The sequence below is a fragment of the Python bivittatus genome, unplaced genomic scaffold, assembly GCF_059951505.1.
Source record: "Python bivittatus isolate LINGU-HERP-01145 unplaced genomic scaffold, Pbiv_v1 ctg000000_np1212, whole genome shotgun sequence".
NCBI classification, from domain to species: domain Eukaryota; kingdom Metazoa; phylum Chordata; class Lepidosauria; order Squamata; family Pythonidae; genus Python; species Python bivittatus.
Genome location: NW_028277028.1, coordinates 2073232 through 2088299, shown reverse-complemented (window position 1 = coordinate 2088299; position 15068 = coordinate 2073232). Strand labels below are relative to the sequence as shown.

Here is a 15068-nt window from a genome sequence, read left to right as displayed (position 1 = left end):
CATAATTCACTCTTTAAAATATTCAGACCTTGTTTTTAAAAACAGGAAAGAAAGAAGCATACTATTCTGACAATATACTTAATAATTAATAGGGTTCATCTATCAAAAACAAACATCTGGATTGTTTGTTGTATTTCACTAATCCCTAAGGGAAAATACTGAAATACTGCCTTCCAAAGAATATTTGCACTTCATTATATGTGACTGTGCAAATCCAAACAAAATATTTCTAAAGTGTTTAGTTTTTCCATTAGCCAAATCTGTGGACAGCAGTGTTTTATTAGACAAATACAGAAAAAGAAAAAGAAAAGAAGCATTAATATTTCAAAGAAAGACATAGAACAGAAAAGACATGAACATTAGTATGTGAAGGAAAAGGAAGAAAATGGGGGAAACAGAGTACTACAATCCTATGTATGCTTAGTTAGGTCTAAGCTCTACTGAACTAACTAATCAGGTGCATGTATAATCTTCTGCATCGTCACTCATAAATATGATCTAGTGGATGCAGTATAATTTATTCCCATGTACATCTGTATAAGATCATACTCTAAGGAAGTGAAATCAAAAAAATGAATAGAAGGGGGGGAGGTCAAGAGAGAGAAAGAGAAAAGGAATCCTAATGAGATCTGCCTTTCTTTTCCAGCCAAATTTACTGAATTCCCTCAGAATGTCACAGCTACTGAGGGCCAGAACGTGGAGATGTCTTGTGCATTCCAGAGTGGCTCTGCCTCGGTGTACCTGGAAATCCAATGGTGGTTTCTGCGGGCAGCTGAGGACCAAGAAGCTGGAGCTGAGGTGACGGACACTCAGGTACCAGCTCGCAGCCTAGGCTTTCCCTAAAGCAGCTAGAAAGTAGAGGTTCAGGGAACAGATGTGGTTTGCCCAGAAATGTAATATACTCACTCACTAGGAGAAGTAAAAAATTGCTGATAAACTGATAACCCCAAGGAATGGGACCATGGCTTTTCATTTCATTGCTAACAGGTTTTGAAAGACCTGTTATTCATAAGCATGGGAAAAAGATATGGACTCTTAAGGAGTTATATTTTGATCAGGGCAAAGGTGCAGTGTACATATAATTTTAGTACTGGAATTAGTACTGAATTTTGCAGCCATGCCACTGGACAAAAACACCTCCTAATAAGATTACATGTTGTAAGTGTTCTTTTCAGAAGGACATTGATCAACAAACACATAGTATGAAATTGCCTTATTAATTGAATAATTACTTGTTATATCAAGTATTTCTTATTCTTTACTTGGGAAGAAAGAATATAATAGATTTCATATCATTTTTATTCCTTATGTTGAGACAGGATGGAAGATATGTATTTGCATCTTTCAGATTCTATATACCCAGCTCCACAATGCCTTTGATGTATCCAGGCAGTTTCAGAATTCATTAACATTACCAAAGCAAAAAGTATCTAATCAAATTATCTTGTTTAGTGTGGCACCCCAGTCTTGTAGTTAGGGGCTTTAGATCAGGTAGAATTTAAATGTATAGTTTCCGTCCAAACTATGCAGCCCAGCTGACTAACCATAGCAGTTAGGAATGACTCTCACTATCAGTAATGAGTTGAACATGGTTGTCTTCCTCACAAAGAAATCCATGATTTTTAGACAGTTAAATTCTATGGGCTTATGCATAAACTCTGCCTTACCTCTTGGTTACTTTATCAAGAATGTGTAGCTGTGTTCCTTTCTAGATACATGCATAAGCAATGGATAGCAGTAGTTTTAATGTTGAAAGAACAATCTACCTGGAGGCAATTCATCAACAATTCTTCTAGCACAAATAAAAAACTTCAGCAGTTCCTAGAGGGAAAAAAATTGAAAAATCTAATATATTCAAAAGTAATGACTCACCACAATCCTCATAAATTAAAATTTTAGTCTACAGTGCCATTCAAACATATTCTAATTTATTCCATAAAATCCATTTTATATCCAAGATATTAGCTGGACTTTAAAAATATTCCTGTGAATGCCAGATTGAATCCAGAATAGATTAGACCCTTTAGCCTCAGGCTATTTCCAAAGGAATGTGTTCAGCCCTAGTATTAAAAAAAAATTTTTTTTTTTTAAATTGATAGTGGTGGGGAATGGATTGAGATTGTAGATTTATTTTATATTATGATAAATTGGGATAAACTCTATACTGAAAAATGTATACTTAAAACTCTACATTGAAATACTTATTACTTATTCGACAATCACTTATATGCAAAATCAGTTCAGTATCTCACATGCTCACTGATAAATACACAACCATTACCATAAGCCTATTTTCTCCTTTCCCCTGAGTTTTTCACACAAGTAATTTCAATGTGCTTAGCCTGTACCAATGTGCTAAAAGTTAGATCACTATCTGACCTTATATAATAAATATAATTGGCTACAGTAATATACAACAGTGAAGCACATATTTAAGGACATTCAGATCATGGTTCCATACCTTCCTCCACTTGCCCAGCAATCTCTTCCCTCTTCTCCTACTACTCTCAAGTTTGCACACATACACACAGAGATCTGCATATCTGTGCATAGTATACTTTTACAAGAAATATATTTTTGGAATAAGTTCCTTTCTTTTATACTCTTCCTTGGTGAAAACATAAAACAGTTTTTTTTCTTTTTTGCAATACTACAGATCTACTAAGAAAAACTTCCCAAAAGAATGGAAGGGTTGGTGAAAATCAAGATTGGTTTGAGTTGTTGTTGAATCCTTCACATGTTTTATCACCTACTTACTAAAGTGTTTCTTAAGTGGAATAATAATGACAACAACAACAGTAACAACAACGACAGTGACAATAATGTTATAGCAAGCCAGTATCTCTGCTTCTTATCAGCCTTTAACTGAGTCTTTGGGGATAAATGTTCAGAGAAGAAAAATACTCAGATTCATGTCCAATTTTATATTTATGCTAGATTCTTTCCTTTCAGTACAGTTCTAGAAGTAATTAATCCTCCTGAGTAATGCAGATGGGTTTTGCTAGGGTGGCACTTTAGCTTCCTTGGAGCAGAGGCAAGAACATGTCAGCCCATAGCATGCAGATGATTATTACTGACATGACAAATAGGCAAGGACAAATCTTTTCCCTTCCCTTCCCTTCCCTTCCCTTCCCTTCCCTTCCCTTCCCTTCCCTTCCCTTCCCTTCCCTGGTGGACTAATGGCCATGTATTTCAGGGTTTTTGTTTTGCTTTGTTTTGCTCATTGCCAAATCTGCGAGTCTAGTTTAAAAGATATTGATGAACTAGACTGGTCACAATAGTAGTGCTGAACAGAAAAAATGGAAGAACCTTTAGGAGGATAGAAGTCAAGCCACTGCAGGATAAAGGCCTCTTTGCTGAAGGTTATGGACCATAATCGGTTGTGGCAATCCAGTGTGGTTTAGTAGTTATTGAAGAGAATATGGGGGTGAATAATTGATTCAAATGAGTAGATATTCTAAAGTCCATAGTACTCAGCCAGATGCTTCTGGGATGCTCACAAGCAGCAGGCATGGTGTGAAAGACCCTTCCCTGTTATTTGCCAATTGCTATCAGATTTTTAATAGTATACTACCTCTACTCTGCTGTAACTACTAGAGAGACCTCTAGCCTATGAATTTGGCAAATGCATTCTTAACAACACTTAGGCTGACAGCCATTATCACATTTTGCAACAAGTAGGGAAAGCAGTTGTAGGAAATAGGCCAGACACATGTATGTTATGCTGAACTGCAGCAGATTCTCATAATGATTTCATTAGGATATTAGGCAGTCACTTTGTGGCCCATATGTCTAGTTACATAGGCATTGACTCAACCTTTCAATAAAGTACCAATTAGCAACATTCTCCACTTGAAAACCCTGCAACTGTCCAGTGTTTGAGGCTCTTGCTTTATCTGTTGTAGCTTATAATGGATTAGAGAGAATTTGGGGTGGTTTGAAATGAGAAATCAGCAAAGCATTGGAACTTAATTTTTACCTAAGAGGCTTCTTACCTTTGCTATGCAAAAACAGTTATCCGTTCCCCAACAGGTGGAGCTATTACCAGAGAGAGACTTGGACAACGATGGAACAAAAATAAGTGTAAGTGTATGACAAAATATAGATTGCTGCTTCATTTTAAATGACTTTCCACTTGCCTTATTCTCTCTAATTAACAACCATACCAAAACCCATGAGCCTTGGACTAATTAATGTCATTTATTTTCCATATCTTTCCCATGCCTTTGGGATAAACTATTACAGAAGCTATAGGTAAATAATTTGCATTTCCCTGAAAGAGGCAACATCCTACTCCTTCTGGGTTTAACACTTTCATGTGGACATATTGCCAGTAAAATTGGCACTGCTATCCTCCTAAAGGAAAATTTTGAAGGTCCTTTCTTAGCTGAAGCATCCAAGGAATGCCAAGGAATACAACAGCAGTTTCCATAAGATCAAGTGTCCATAAAGTTATTGCAATGTCTCAAGGAATTCTACATATTTCTGGATCCACAAACAATACTGATACAGGTTCTTAGTCAATCTATGTTGAGCATGCTACATGCCTTTCTATCAGCACTGAAGATTTTCCTGACAGTCCAACCTGGTGAAGGAACACTCCATGTGAATGCCACATCAGACATGCACAAAGGACATTATCCATTCTACAATGCAATGAAAGCTGATACATGCACAGCAAGACCTAATACAACTGTGGATGTGCTTATATTTCCCTAGGTTTTGCAGCAGGTGCACATAATTGAAGTACATTATATATCTCTGATGATATTCATAAAAACGGCTTTGTATTGTATGACATGGCAGTAAATTTTTTTGATGAGAAGAAATTCATTTATGAGCATTTATCTGAAGGATGTTTGGGAGAATATATAAATGCTGCATAAATATTCAGGTGTCAGTCAACACAAAATAGTGTTTCCACCCAGAGTCATTTCAGAGTTGGGCAGCCTCTAAATCTCGTAAGTAAGTAAGTAAGTAAATGTCCATTGATAGCCCAGACAAATTGCTTAGAATACTATTTTCTAAGCCAAGCCAAAACAATTTTAATAAAACGTATTAATATTTCTCAAGTTCATATATTCTTAGTAGGGAAACATGAACTGCAAAAATTGTAGTAAAAAGATAAGATTATTACACCTGTTTCCAATATTATATAAAATTTTGAACAAGTATCTGCTGTACTCTCATCATAAAAATTCACCAGAAAATGGAATTGCATAACTTCACCTAATTAAAGTTATTAGATATGGGCATGTATTTTTAGGGAAAGTTTCATAAAACTTCAGTATAAAATAAAATCTGTGTGTGTTGTAATGAACTTTAGCCATACACACATATAATCAATATCATAACATTCATGTCCACTGGACACCTGTTTATTTTTATTTATTATTCAGTTAATGTGAATCTAATGTCTGATGAGAGAGCTGGAAATGTTCTCAGGCCCAATGTGTTATGCCTATACTGACATGAGCTGATCACTCCCACTTGACATGGGAAGCCTATGAAAAACCCATATTAAAACTGAATAGTGAGAGATGGAAAATTGAAAAATCAGAACACAATTGTATATTAGATGTACTTTCAGAAAATGTGACCATTCAAGGTCATATAACCTACCAGTTATGCCTTGCAGCATGCCAAACATTTTGTGAAACTTTTCTATTATATCAGGTAAGGATACTTTTAAGATACCCCGTCTCTGAATTTGACTATGCTATTCTCCATTTATAAACTGAAGTGCATTTTGGTGCTTTGTGAGGAGAAAAGGAACAAAATTATCTGGGAAGCATTTGAGCCTGTTGGCCCCAAGGGAGTGAACAGAATCCTCAAAGTTGTTGGCATGGCCACTTGCTTATTAGATCCATGTCCTTTCTGGTTGGTCAGACCCTCCTGGGGTGTGATGTGTGGATGAGTCTGTGGTGGTGAATTCATCCTTAAAGGAGAGAGTGGTTCCATCTGCACTTAGGGAGGCCATCCCTTTCTCAAGAAGCCATCAGTGGATTTGACAGCCTCTCTAGCTAGACCAGACTAGAAAACCAACTCACAGGAAGGCCATGATGATGTTTTATTGAGATAGGCAGGTCTGACTACACTGTACCTCCCCTTCTTATACTCCAGTAAATCAGGGAGGTATTTGCCTGGGCTGTTTCTGAATATTCCTGAGTCACCCTCTGGGGGAGATGGGTGGCATATAAATTTTAAAATAAATACATAAATACATAAATAATAAATAAATAAATATTATCTTGATTGCCAGGGCTTAAAGAATGTTTCAGCCCCCTTTGCCTAGATCAGTGATTCTGAACTTTTTTGAAGCTGCCGCCCCCCTAAGGAGTGGAAAATTTTTCAACACCCCCCTTTGTGAAAATCCTGTAATTTAGGGTATGGGGGGGGGGAGTTACTGAATTATAAAAGGCAAAAATTTTAAGTAATTTTTTTCAGTAGACTTATACACCAAAATTTGTTCAATTTAACTCGATACTTTTGCCCTGGAAGGTAATTGCATTCCTTTTATTAAAATTAAAATGACTAATGCAAAAAAAATGCTTAAATGCTCTTTTATGTAAATACGTTTATTTCAAAATGCTGTAAATACGTTTGTTTATTTTTTTGATGCTCGTTTTTTAAATTTTTTAAATTTTAAATTTTATTTTATTTTATTTTTTGCAAATGCTTTTTTAATGTTTAAAAATTCTTTATTCTTAATTAGATAATTTAAAAAACAGCAAAAAAATACGCTAAAAATTTTTTTGATGATAGTCCACAGTCCTGGGTAGAGGCAATTGATGTTACTTTGAAGCCAAAATTCTGTGAGACAATCACCATTCTGGAAGCTGGCTTTCAAAGTTTCATTAGTTTCTCAAAATTAATAATTCACGACCACGATAAAGAACTAATAAGCGCACTTACCTAGCCGACTGGCCAAATAAACAATGAAAGTAAATCGAAACTGAGGGGAAAAAACAGAAATGAAGCGAACGAAAAGCAACTCAAGAAACACGGGTCAAATCAAACATTCATATTGAAAGGATGCTCAACACACGCACTGCGATTAATCGCGTGGGAAGACAGCTGACGCATATGCTGTGCTGGTTAGGATCGGAGAAGAATCGTAGTGTCGAGTTCTTCAAGGTCATCCTACCTAGAATACAAATTTGTCTCACCATTCTTAGAAGTGCGTGAGGGCAGCCGTCGCGTAAGTTCGTTTTATTGCTGGTACAAATGGTGTAAACCGTATAATCGTTTTTATAAATTTTGGGGGGAGTTTTAAAATTAAGTTCGAATGCCAAAACATGCTCATCGCCCCTCTACCGCCCAAAACATGCCCACTGCCCCCCTACCACCCAAAACAAGTTCACCGCCCCTCAGCATCCTCCCACTGCCCTTGAGAACCAATGGCCTAGATAATAGCTCTTGTATATTTCTGTCCATGTCACCTCCTTTACTGTCTTGAGGATCCAACAGTGTTGAATAATTTCTGAATCATCTCCCACCTTCCTTTTTGAGGAAAGTTGTTGACAAGCTGGTTGGATTGCAGCTTCAGAAAGCTCAGGATGCATGTGAATTATCTGGACCTTTTTCAGTTGGGTTTCAGGCCTGCGCACAGTACCCAAACAGTATTGATGGCACTTGTAGATGACCTGTGGTGTAAGGGTGGTATATCTATCCTAGTCCTTCTTGATCTTTTGGCAGATTTTGATATAATCAGTCATTATTTCCTTCTGGCCTGACTCAGGGAGTTGGAAGTGAGAAGCACAGTGGTTCTCCTCCTTCCTCCAGGGTCATTGGCAGTTGGTGTTGATGGGAAGCGGGAGAGGTACAACTTTCAGCCCCTGCTTTGTGGAATACTTCAGAGTTCTATTCTCTCCCCACTTTTGTTCAATATCTGCATGAGGCCACTAGGTGAGATCATCCATTGGTATGGGGTTAGGCATCATCAGTACCTTGATTTTAGCCAATTATACATTAAAATATTTGGCCAGCCAAGCAATGCTGCTGAGGTCCTATCTCAATGTCTAGAGGCAGTGGGAGTTTTGATAGGGGGAAAAGGCTGAAACTTAACCCTAGCAAAATTGAATGGTTGTGGATTTGGGGGCCATCTGAATCCAGGGAATTTTCATATTTAGAACTGAACAGAGTTGCACTATTCCAGACAGATCCAGTATGCAATTTGGAGGTCCTCCTAGACTCATGGCTCCTGCTTGAAGAGGAAGTTGCAGCCATGACTTGAAGGGCCTTTACATAAACACATATTGGGTGCCAACTACAGGTATTCCTAGATCAGGAGGCCCAATTCACAGCCATTTGTGCCTTAATCAATTCATCTAGTTTGCTGTAATGCACTCAGCATGGGGCTGCTCTTGAAGACCACTCAGAAGTATGGCTGATCCAGAATGCAGCTATGGGTACACTTCTATACAGCTGTATAATAGTGCTGCTTGCAAGCTGTACTGGTTGCCAGTAGGCTTTTGGGTGCAATTCAAATTGCTGATTGTGACCTGTAAAGCCTTTCATGGCACAGGGCCTGATTATCTGCAGGACTGTCTCCAATTACTTCTACTCATCCAGTAAGATTGCCAGAGTAAGTATGCATTAGGTTCCATCACTTAAATAGTGTTAGTTGCCACCTATCCATGGAACAAGATTCAGATGGCTCTGATCCTATCTTTGGGAGGACTCTTTGCTTTTCCCCTATTTCCCCATTTTTCCTGACCCTGTTGAGTCAGGAAGATTTGGGTTTTTTTGTTTTTTGGGTTTTTTTTTTTTTTATTATCTGGGGTTGGATGAGGTTGCCTCTGGCACAATGTTTTATGCTATTTTACTTCTATTATTATTATTATTATTATTATTATTATTATTATTATTATTATTATTTGTTTTTATTTCTGTACACTGCCCTGAGTTGTATGTTGACTGGGCAGCTATGTAAATTGTTTAAATTCAAATATAAATATAATGTAGGCCTTGTTGCCAGGGGCAGCACTCCATTCAGGAACTGGCATTTACTTGGTGATAACAAGTATTTTTTTCCAAAGGGAATTAACCTGAAAAAGATATAAAACTGCTGTTGATAAAAAAAGGTTGGTTATTTTCAGAAATAAAAAGGGTTACTTACTGTAACCTTTTTATTCCTCCAGATAAACATATTGCTGAAAAAGCAAAACAGAACAAAGTGCTTCCCACCATAATTATGAAAAACTGAAATGGATCAAGCTTTGCATACTAGTGGTGTGTACAAAGCAGACAAAAAACTTTTGTTCCGAGCATGAAAGAAAAACTGACAGGCTGCATCAGAAGATCCAGATAGGATGCATGCCTGTCTCCTTGAGTGTTCTAGCTTCAGAATGTTCTGTGCACGGGCAGGAGAATTTGAAACAAGCCTTTCTTTGTCACTCTGGGGTCCCATAAGGAGTTGGGGTGGCACTGCTCCCTATCATTCAGATATTTTAAAATGAATTCTCAAGCAAAAAATGAGAGCAACAGGTAAACTACATGTTTTTGTAGCCAGACTGCACAAACAGCTACAGAACTGCAGTAAAGATGTGAGAATAGGGATTCACTTCAACATAGCCTTTAAATAATTTTAAAAGCAATATTTTTCTGCTCGGAGGTTCCCTTTTATGCACAAGCACAGTGCACACTTCTGCGATTGACAACCTAACAGTAATGCTGCACAAACAAATAAATAAAGCAGCAGCCTTTGTATTTAGGATGCAGCCTGAAAACTTAACATTATTATATTGTTGGTTGCACAGTCAGCCAGATGTTTAGGGTGGATTTGGCATTTTTATCCACCTATCGAGTCCTTCCCAAGGACCTGGGATGATGATGATGATGATGATGATGATATTAATATTATTATTATTTTTTTTCCTGCCACATATATACATACATATTCAACTCAAGGTGGCAAACATACCTAATATCCTTGCCCATCTGTTTTCTCCACAACGACAACCCTGTGAGGTGGGTCAGTTCCTTCCTTCCTTCCTTCCTTCCTTCCTTCCTTCCTTCCTTCCTTCTTCCTTCTTCCTTCTTCCTTCTTTCCACAACCATTGTGGATATTTTGAACTTCAGGTTATCCACTCCTCTCAAACTCTAATTTTCTTTACTTGTTAGATTTATATTCTGGCAGCTCAAGGGCATGTACCTGGTGTCCTCTCCTCCAGTGTTCTCAGAACAAATGTTGGGTAGGTTTCACTGAGTGATAGTGACCAGCACTGGCCCAAAGTATCCCAATAACCTTCTGTGATTAAGTGGGGATTGAGCCTTCTATGTCCCAGTCAAATATATCAGAAGGTGAATCTGTAAAACTAAAGAGAAGTGCTTGGCAGATCAGGGGATGCTGCTACAAACTCATATTTGGAATATAGATATTCTAAGGCTGTAATACAAACTGCAACTAATGATCTCTTTCAGGAGCAAAACAACAACAAAAAAACCTTACAAAAAATCTACAACATAAAGATTTCTTTGCCTTGTAAAATTTTTATTCCACCTTTTCATTGCACACGAATCTCTCCTTGTATTCCATGCTGCAGGATGGTTTCTCATAATTAGAAGACAGGGGAAGAGACTTACTGAACCTGCTGACTCAAGTTGCAGCCTAAGGCAAATGTATGTAATGGAGGAGGTGGAAGAGGAAGACAAAAACCTCAAGCCATGCCCAGAACAGCATGTCCTGTTGGTTTTATTTCCTCATCTGAGATTCTCCTGTTTTCTTTAGAAGCCCTGAAAATGGAAGGAGGCTAAAATATAGGATATCATCCCTACTTGAAAGCTTTCATATATGTTGAATGCCCAATGCCTGACAACTTTGGGTGGCTTAAGCTTTAAAAAACTAAGAACCATAAAATAGAGAAAAATTCAGTTATATCCAGAAAAATTTACATACTATAACAAAGAAGCAACCAACAGGGGCTCAACATTCACCCTATCCTACAGCCTTGGAGAACAGCCAGGTTTTCAGATCTTTTGGAATATCATCAGGGTAGGAGCCATATGAATCTCTGGGGTGACATTGCTCCAGAAGATGTGCTTCCTAGGTCCCAATAGATGGCATGGCTAGGGGTCTAGAGCAGACCCATTCTAGCTGATCTTGCTATATGGACAGAAACTATTGAAGATAGGTGGTCCCTCAAATAACAAGGCCCTATGTCATGAAGCAATTATAAGCAATAACCAGCACCTTGAACTGTACCCAGAAGCCAACTGAGAACCAGTGAAACTTGTGAGGCAGTGGTGATACGTGAGCATACTGCAGCATGCCCATCACTGCCCTTGCTGTTACATTCTGGACCAGCTGTAGCTTCCAAGTAATCTTCAAGTGCAGTCCCATATACAGTAAATAGTCCATTTGTGAAGTGACTATGGGATTAATGACCACCTAAAGGGCCTCCCAATCTAGGAATGGGCACAACTGTTGCAACAGATGGATTGGTGCAAAGGCCCTCCTGTAGTACCCTCCTCAAGTAGAAACTGTGAGTCCAAGATGGCTCCCAGATTGTACACAGTCTCAAATGTGGATGCGCTGCCCCACCCAAGACTCAAGATGGAAAGTCCCCAGAGCTGGGCAGGGGCCAAATATTCACAGCCACTCAGTCTGGTCAGAATTGAGCCTAGGTCTATTCCTCTCCATGCAGATTCAAACAGCTTCCAGACACAGGGACAGGACATTGACAACTCCTGGACAGCCCAGGGTCAAGATGTATAATTGGGTATCATCTGCATACTGACGGCGCTTCACCCCAAACTAATGGACAATCTTATCTAGCAGTTGATATAGATGTAAACAAAAAAGGAGAGAGCATTGAGCCCTGAGGTACCCAACAAATAAAAGGGCATGGGTACAACCTCTCCTCCCCCCTCCCAGCACCAGCTGGGACCAACCATAGAAGAAGGAGTAGGACCACTGTAAAATGGTATTTACTACCTTCAAACCCTGCAACCAGTCCAGAACAATTTTTTGATTGATGGTATCAAAAACTGCTGAGAACTCAAGGAGCACAAGGGTGGATACACTATCTCCATCCTGGCTTCACCAAAGGTCATCAGTAAGCTCAACCGGTGCTGTCTCTATATCTGATTGATATGGGTCCAGATATTGCTGCTATTGCTGACCACCTTCTCAACAACCTTTCCTAAAAGGGAAGGTTGGAAACTGGATGATAGTCATCCAAGCTGTTGGGTCCAGTGATGGCTTCTTGAGAAGAGGGTGCACATCTCTTTTCAAGACCAACTCCACCACATGGACTTAACTACTGTTCACCTGCCTTAACAACTCAGGAAGAACTTGGATCAAATAAACAGGTATCTGAACACTCAGTTGATAGGACTGTGTCCACATCATCAGAAGTCACAGGCTCAAACTCACGCCAGATAACTTCACAAAGCCATGCCCCAAGTACCTCAATTGGACCTGCACAATTGGAGTTCAACTCTGAGTGGATCTGAGCAACTTCAGCTTGAAACTTCTGCACAGCAGCCTTGCAGTTATTCCTATGGTCTGTCCTGCCCCAGCAGGGCCATTAAACAAGGCCATTGGATGGCTATCAGCAGACACAAAAAGGGCAAAGAAATAGCAACATTTTGCTCCTCTTTTTGCCATGATGTAATTCCAGATATGGGCTGTTACTCATGTTTGATCAGACTTGATCTTTATCTTCCTCCAGTGGTGCTCCAGGTGTCTCTTCTGGCACTTTATCTTCTGGATATGTTATTGGGGATGATCCAGATTTTTTTCCCCTTCATTCCTCTATCATTGCACCACCACTGTTGTTCTGCTCACAAAATTCTCTTTTTACTTCCCACAACATCTCTTCTTCCACTGCTCCCTTTCTTATGCATAGAGAATTCGGTGTGGGAAATGAGTTGTTTTGAACATTAAAGAAAAAATGGTAAAAACAAAAATGAACCCTCATAGAGATATTTATTTGACTGTAATCCTATCTGGGTTTAAGTACCACTGAAATGATTCTTAACCTAGTTCACAGAGCACCCAGATGATGTTGTCTTCCTTTAGTAAACAAACCCTGTTTTATCACACTTTTGTCTAGTTTTCTTCTGAAAGGCAGAATCAGAATCAGAGTCACATCATTTCCAAAGACTGTTCAATAGCTCCTAATTCTTAGAGAAGTTGTGGGGAAGACTAATTTAACATCAGCAACAACATTCACCATCCTTCCCCCAGTTCCTCACTCTTCCAGTCTGCAAGAGTAGAAAGGAAAGAGACTGTTCAGCTAACAATGAATCCTATTGTGATGTTATATCCAGCAGCAAAGTGGCATTCTATGCTTCCTCAATTCAGTTTCCTCAATTAAAAAAAATCACACAAGAAAAGGTGTTTTCAGTATATCATTATTTTGTATTTTTGAAATCCAAGTTCAAAACAGGTGAAGGTTGTGAGGGGTAACTGTGTAATAAAGCAGCACAGAGGCAGGTTGAGAGAGTGGATTGCAGTGAGACTAAGGGGTGTCTGGGCAAGCATCAACAGACCCCAAATACATTCTAGCAAGGGAAGATCAATACCCTTGATTTATTATCACAGAGTTATTGGTAATAAAGCAGGAGTGAATGGCATAGACTAGAATCTATGAGTCTAGATTATTGCAGTTCAACAAGCTGCCAAAAATAAAAACCAGAAAACAATGGCATAATGTAAAAAGAGATTCACATCTTACAGAAGAATTGGGATTTAGTTTCTAGTAAAAAGGCACTGTGTTGGCCTCTAGCTTTCATTGCAATCAATGTAAATTGATAATCCTGAGTAGCTTAAAGCTTATTGGATTAAATGGGTATTAAAACCACACTAGTTATAACAGACACTATATGTAGTTAGTAATGTCTGCATTTAAAACAAAGCAGCTAACTGGATTCAGATCAAGACTGGATGAACTGAAGTGGGTCATGTTACATTTCAAGAGGGCTCAGGATATTTTGATTCTTAAAGAATGCACAGAAGTGAGTTATGATGTAAATGAATAGTGAACAAACATAATCAAAATACATTTATTTGTTATTAGTTTTGTTAGTTTGAAAGCTGGAAAGCTTCATGGAAGGTTACATTTCCTATACTTTTGTACATAAGAAGATACTATAAATGGCAGGCTTAAAACAGAGGGTTTTAAGGGTGAATTAAGGGTGAATAAAATCATCCTTCAAATGAATGTTGTGCCTAATAGCACATTAGAATGACCCTGACCCACCCATTCTCTCTCCCTCTCCTACCTTTATGGGGTTGTGGGAAAGTAAAGGAGAGGGGGAAAAAAAAAATTATGCTGCTTTAAGCTGCTTGGAGGAAAGGCAGTTTAAGGATATACATTTAGTTTAAAAAATTTGAATGTCAGGCTTGTATGCTCCATTTTCCAATCTGCAATAGCCATCAAAATGACATATATTATTGATTTCTTCAATAATATATTCATCAGCAGTTTTTACTGGCTGTGTGTGGTTGGCTCTAAGTCTGCAGCCAAAGTCAGCTGTGGAGAAAGTGCAGTGGGGGTACTGTGTCCACTCTGCTCTATTCAAAGCCTCTGAACAAATATAACAGCTCCTGTTCTAGTAACTTGCCTAATCCTTACCAGGTGCCCAGTATGCATTTTTCCTGCCTTTCATCATTCCTGCATCATTTGCTTCAGAAACCCTCTAGATGGCATAAGCTAAGTTACCATCTCCCCTCGGGCCCACCCAACAATGCAGGGATAATAACACTGCCCTAGCTGCAGGGCTGATACTAGAATTATAAACATATGTGAAATGTTTAAAATATTGGAAAAGTTATATCTTGATGGTAAGTATTATGATACTGTCAGAATGGTTCATTTATTTGTTCTGTAATTATTTTTGATATTATATCCAGCTATTTGGTGGAACCATCCTCAAGGCACTTTACAATAGGTGACAAACAATATAGGATCATAAGCTCACATGCAAACACAAAAGCCCAGATTTGCACATAACCTAGCAGCCATCAGCTGGAGAATGAGGTGGCTTTTTTCCTGTTGGTTCTAGTTGACCTGGGACACTGTCAGCTGGGACCAGGTGCATGAAAGGAAGGGAGGGAG

At 38.6% G+C, this 15068-nt stretch overlaps 1 protein-coding gene across 10 annotated transcripts in view; it reads left to right on the top strand.

Annotated features, from left to right (window-relative positions):
* The window catches only part of VSTM2A (V-set and transmembrane domain containing 2A), a 152073-nt gene that overhangs the window by 105557 nt on the left and 31448 nt on the right, over nt 1-15068 (top strand). For 8 of the 10 annotated variants that reach the window (XM_088133276.1, XM_088133412.1, XM_088133501.1 and 5 more), the window contains 3 exons: nt 647-813; nt 4033-4083; nt 9913-9972. In XM_088133276.1, the coding sequence (XP_087989402.1) occupies nt 647-813; nt 4033-4083; nt 9913-9972 (278 nt within the window). The remainder of the gene's footprint in view (nt 1-646; nt 814-4032; nt 4084-9912; nt 9973-15068) is intronic. The other 2 variants (XM_015888764.3, XM_007432238.3) reach the window with 1 other exon arrangement.